The sequence below is a fragment of the Cotesia glomerata genome, linkage group LG4, assembly GCF_020080835.1.
Source record: "Cotesia glomerata isolate CgM1 linkage group LG4, MPM_Cglom_v2.3, whole genome shotgun sequence".
In the NCBI taxonomy this organism is placed as follows: Eukaryota; Metazoa; Arthropoda; class Insecta; order Hymenoptera; family Braconidae; genus Cotesia; species Cotesia glomerata.
In genome coordinates, this window is record NC_058161.1 from 25,373,728 (window position 1) to 25,378,918 (window position 5,191).

The window sequence follows — 5,191 nt, forward strand, 5'->3', positions numbered from 1 at the left end:
AAAATAAAAAGATTTCTGTGAGAGACACAATTGCGCAAACTCCGCGATTTTCTAGCCGATTACAATCTATCGTATAGCCAATTTAGCTATACAGATCCTCGCGTCGACAAAACAGTTGCCTCTGCTGAGAAAACTGCGTATGCTTACGATAGCTATTCGTTGTATGTCTGAGCTATACAAATGAATCCTTAAATCAAATAACTGAATCGTTTTTCTTCTTAAAAAATTAAAAAAATCCTATTAATTTTACTAAAGGGGCATTCCATAGTGACTGGTGGGACATTTGTCTCTGGAATTCCATCAATTATAAGCTATAATTATGTGATTGAAACTTGTACTATAGTAAAATTTATCCTATAATATAAAAGAATAACTAATTAACAACATCCCTTTGTCAAAAACCTCGATTACTTTTTGAGTTTCTCGTAATTATCATTTGACAGAGTGTGACTGGTGGGACTAAGAAAAATCCTTCTCTCTTACCAAGGTATACTTAAAGTCTAATTTCAGTTCAACCACTTAACTTTTAAAAAATACTTCCCTCTCAATACAAAATTTATCCTACAAACATTCAATATTATGAAGAATTAAACTGATTACCTACGTAGAAACAATTAAAAAAATTTTTTTATTTTGACTGGTGGGACAGGCATTTGTGACTGGTGGGACAAGTACAAAATGTCTACATCAAGTTGTTTATTAAAAAAAATTTTATATTATTTCAACCTTAGAAACATTATTGTTTATATATTTAACTATAAATTATTTAGGATAATTAAAAAAAACTAATTAAAAAACACAAATAAAGGATTTAGCTTGCTGAAACACGATCTTATTAAACGTAGGTGTTAATTAATAACGAACATAAAAAAATTTGTTCTTAAAACTATACACGGAGAGAAAAATATGGAAATCATTCATATAATTTTAATGAAATGTTTTCCTATACCATTTTAGGAGCGATTACTTAAATTATGGGAATTGTACCCATAATTTTTGGGAAATGTTACTATAATTATAGAAATGGTTCCTGTAATTATAGGAACGATACCTATAATTATAACTGTAATATCGGCATGATTCCCATAATATATAGGAATGGTTCCCATAATATTATAGTGATGATGCCTAATAATATTGAGATATTTATCATTACAACTCAAGCTATTTGTGACTTCGATGACCACTTTGAAGCATTTGAAATTATTGATAATTTCGATAATTTTACTTACTTCCCAATAACATCATTTGAAATATGTAAAGTAAGTAATATTGTTCATATAAACAATAAAAGTTACATACCCATAAGGTGGATTTAATAAATATTCAAAGTATGTATTGTAAATAAATAATTTGTTTTAAAAATAAGATGTAATTGTAAAAATAAACAATGAATTTCCATATCTACTTTGCTCCTCTTATTGTATAGTGAGAAAATATCCCTTCTATTAGAGGTTTTAGAATTGCTACAATATTTTTCAATATTATCTAACACAATAATAACTGAGTTGGAATAAACATTTAAGATCAAGTACACACGTGAATAAAAATTATGAAAAAGAAATTTTTTCACTCTAGTGAAAGATAAATTGTTATTTACAAAAAAAAATTTATTAGCAAAAAAATATATAATAATTACTTTATATTTTTGATGTGATTGCTTCATTGTTATGAACATAAACATTTTTCTATTATTATGTGCATCATTCCCATAATATTATAGGAACCATTCCTTTAATATATTGAAGCTATTCCATTATTGTCTAGGAATGTTTCCAATAAACTATGGGTATGGTTCCCATAATGAACATAGGATTGATACTTATAATGATCATTTTACTATAGAAACCATTCCCATAATTTTTAGAAAGGTTCCTATAAATTTCTTTCCGTGTACACGGAAAGAAAATTATGAGAACTATTCCTATACCATTATGGGAATTGCTCCCATAATGCTATAGGAATGGTTTCCATAATTTATGGGAACCATTCCCTTAATAGTATAGGAATGGTTCCCACAATATATAGATTTAAATCCTACACGGAAAAATAGTATATTACACACCTAGGGAAGTAAAGTAAGATAATAGATATTTAGGTTGCATTCGAAAATGCTCTATCTCTAAACATATAATTGAGAAATAACCGTGTATCTTGTGAACTATTAACATTTTTAAAGATATAAGCTCATCCCGACATTACACTCATCGAGACCTTTCATTTGAGTACCCACATCAATTTTTCATATATTTTTTATATTTATATATATTATATATATGTATATATGAAAAATATATCAGAATGCATGTGGGTATTCAAATGAAAGCTCTTGATGAGTGTAACATCGGGATGAGCTTATATCTTCAAAAATGTCAACAGTTCATCTGATACAACGTGAAATTTTTTTTCCGTTTATATAGATAGATAGATAGATAAAAAATTTATTTGGCTCCGGAACCTAAGCTCCCTCAAAGCCATCAATATTTAAATTACATTGGTTTACATAGGTTACAAGATTACTTAACTAATTAAAGGTTTACAATTAGATTTAATTTAAAATGTTATAAAATCCAAATAGATTATTTAATACAAACAAATAACTTAATTTAAAGTCATTATAATTCTACAAGAAAAAATATTTAAATAAGATCCAAAATAAAGATTGCAATTGTTAATTGTCATGTTCAAAAAAGTGATTGAAGCAAGCATTTTTAAATTCAACCAAATTATCTACAGCCACAGTCTCAGCTGGCAGTGCATTACAGATACGTATGCCATGAATTAAGAATGAATTATCATACATGACACAATTAGCCTGCGGTATACGAAGATAGTCTTGTCGGACATCACCTCTACGCAGTGCTACAGGCAAAAAGTCTGGTTTTGAGCTGAATAGCTGCCGATAATTTAGTCGAATTTCCTTATAAAACAGACAAGCAATGAAATAGTCTCTTCTCGCTGCAAGCTTTAGCCAACGTAACTTTTTGAAATATGGAGTAACATGTTCATATTTTGGTACTTCATAGATAAATCTAACACATGAATTCAATTTACGCTGCATCTTTAATAATAATTTGTTTGACATATTCGTATACGCTGCACAACAATAATCAAAGAGAGGAATTATTAAAGTAGATACTAGCTTAATACGTAAACTTTCACTAAATATTTCATTGTTTATTTTTAGTTGTGCTAGAATACTCATAGCGCGATTGCAAAAATTTGTAACTTGATTCTCCCATGAGAGAGTACTATCTATAGTCACCCCAAGGTATTTTACAGTATTTTACATGTCTTCGGAAGGTTCTGGGTTCGAATCCCAGTCCGAGCTATCTAATAATTTTTTCTCGCACATTCTATAAACTCACATTAAGATGATCCTCTCCACATTCCTTTCTCAATCCTTTCCTACCAATATCCTGTTACGTGAATGTGGAACGCTTCACGTAATAATTATCGTAACTCCTATTCTTTCCCGCTTCACAGCATTATTTATAATAGAAGATATATATATATATATATATATATATATATATATATATATATATATATATATATATATTATAGGAATCATTTCGAACTCACTCCGCACGAAGATTTTATCTTTATTTTATTTTGAGAATGAAAAAATTTTCTCTACAAATTAGCAAAATATAAACTTATAATAATAAATTAGGGCTAAATTAGAATGAATTAGAGAAATTTAAAACCTTTAATCATTTTCCCATTTCGCATGGAATGCCCCTAAAGTAAAGTCTTAAATATTAAAAATAATGCATATAGAACTAAAAAAAAATAACAAATTTTGGAATGAAATATTCTTTATTAAAACACCGAAAAGTACGAATCCAAAAATTAATTGAAGATGATCATAATTTAGAATTTGGTAAAATAATCAAAAAGCATTTGAATCATCGAAATGTGATTTCAAGTTATTTAAGAAAGTTCTTAAGCATGGGAGTTCCAGTTGGAGTTGGCGTCGCGGTTGGAGTTCCAGTTTCCGTTGGAGCGACCGTTCCATCCGTTGGTGTTACCGTTCCATCCGTTGGTGTTACCGTTCCAGTTGTCGTTATGGTTTCCGTTCCAGTTGCTGTTGGGGGTGTTACCGTTCCAGTTGCTGTTACGGTTTCCGTTCCAGTTTCTGTTCCAGTTGCCGTTCCAGTTTCTGTTCCAGTTGCCGTTCCAGTTGTTTCCACCTACTGGGACTCCATCAACCCAGGCACCGTTGTTGTTTGAGCTTGACGAGTGGTGGCTGCTGGTAGACATGGCAGCGGCACAGGCAATAGCGGCCAAAAAGACGATGATGTAACGCATTTTGGTTGTTTTCTGTGTGATCGAAGAAAAAAATTAAAATTTTAAGAAAAAAATTTTCCTGGAAAATTTTTGGAAAATTCTTAAGTTTTCCTGGAAAATTTTAAAAATCATTATATTTTTTTCCAGTGAATTATTTGGAAAATTATAGAAAATTCTAGAAAAATTTCCCGGGAAATTTTGGAAAATTGAAATTTTTCCGGAAAATTTGAAAATTCATGGTAATTTTTTTCCCGTGAATTTTTGGGAAATTCAGGAAAACTCTGAAATTATTCCGGAAAAATTTTTTAAATCATGGTAATTTTCGCTCATGAATTTTTGAAGAATTATAGAAAATTCCAAAAAGTTTTGCCGAAAAATTAAAAAAATCATGATAATTTTTTCCCGTGAATTTTTGGAAAATTCTAGAAAAATTTCTCGGGAAATTTTTGAAAATTCAACTTTTTCCGGAAAATTTTTGAATTCATGGTAATTTTTTTCCCGTGAATTTTTGGAAAATTCAGGAAAATTTTTGGAAAATTCTGAAGTTATCCCGGAAAAGATTTTTGAATCATGATAATTTTCGCCCATGAATTTTTGAAGAATTATAGAAAATTCTAAAAAGTTTTCCCGAAAAATAGAAAAAAACATCATAATTTTCTCCCGTAAATTTTTGGAAAATTGTAAAAAATTCTCGAAAAATTTGCCCGGAAATTTTGGAAAATTCAAGTTTTTCAGGAAAATTTTTAAATCATGGTAATTTTCTACCGTGAATTTTTGAAGAATTATAAAAAATTCTAAAAAGTTTTTCCGGAAAATTTGAAAAATTCCAAAAGAAATTTTCCCTAAAAAATTGAAAAAAAATTTTCCAACAAAATTCAGAAAGTTAATTCCGTAAAAA

General features: G+C 29.0%; 1 protein-coding gene across 1 annotated transcript; it reads right to left on the reverse strand.

The window, feature by feature from the left end:
* Positions 1-3,809: 3,809 nt before the first annotated feature.
* LOC123263239 (insoluble matrix shell protein 4-like) lies at positions 3,810-4,329 on the reverse strand. Its single transcript, XM_044725842.1, has 2 exons — positions 4,191-4,329; positions 3,810-4,154 (listed from the first exon to the last, which is right to left on the reverse strand). The coding sequence occupies exons 1-2, from the start codon at positions 4,312-4,314 to the stop codon at positions 3,949-3,951; spliced, it is 330 nt and encodes a 109-aa protein (XP_044581777.1). The 5' UTR covers positions 4,315-4,329; the 3' UTR covers positions 3,810-3,948.
* Positions 4,330-5,191: the final 862 nt, after the last annotated feature.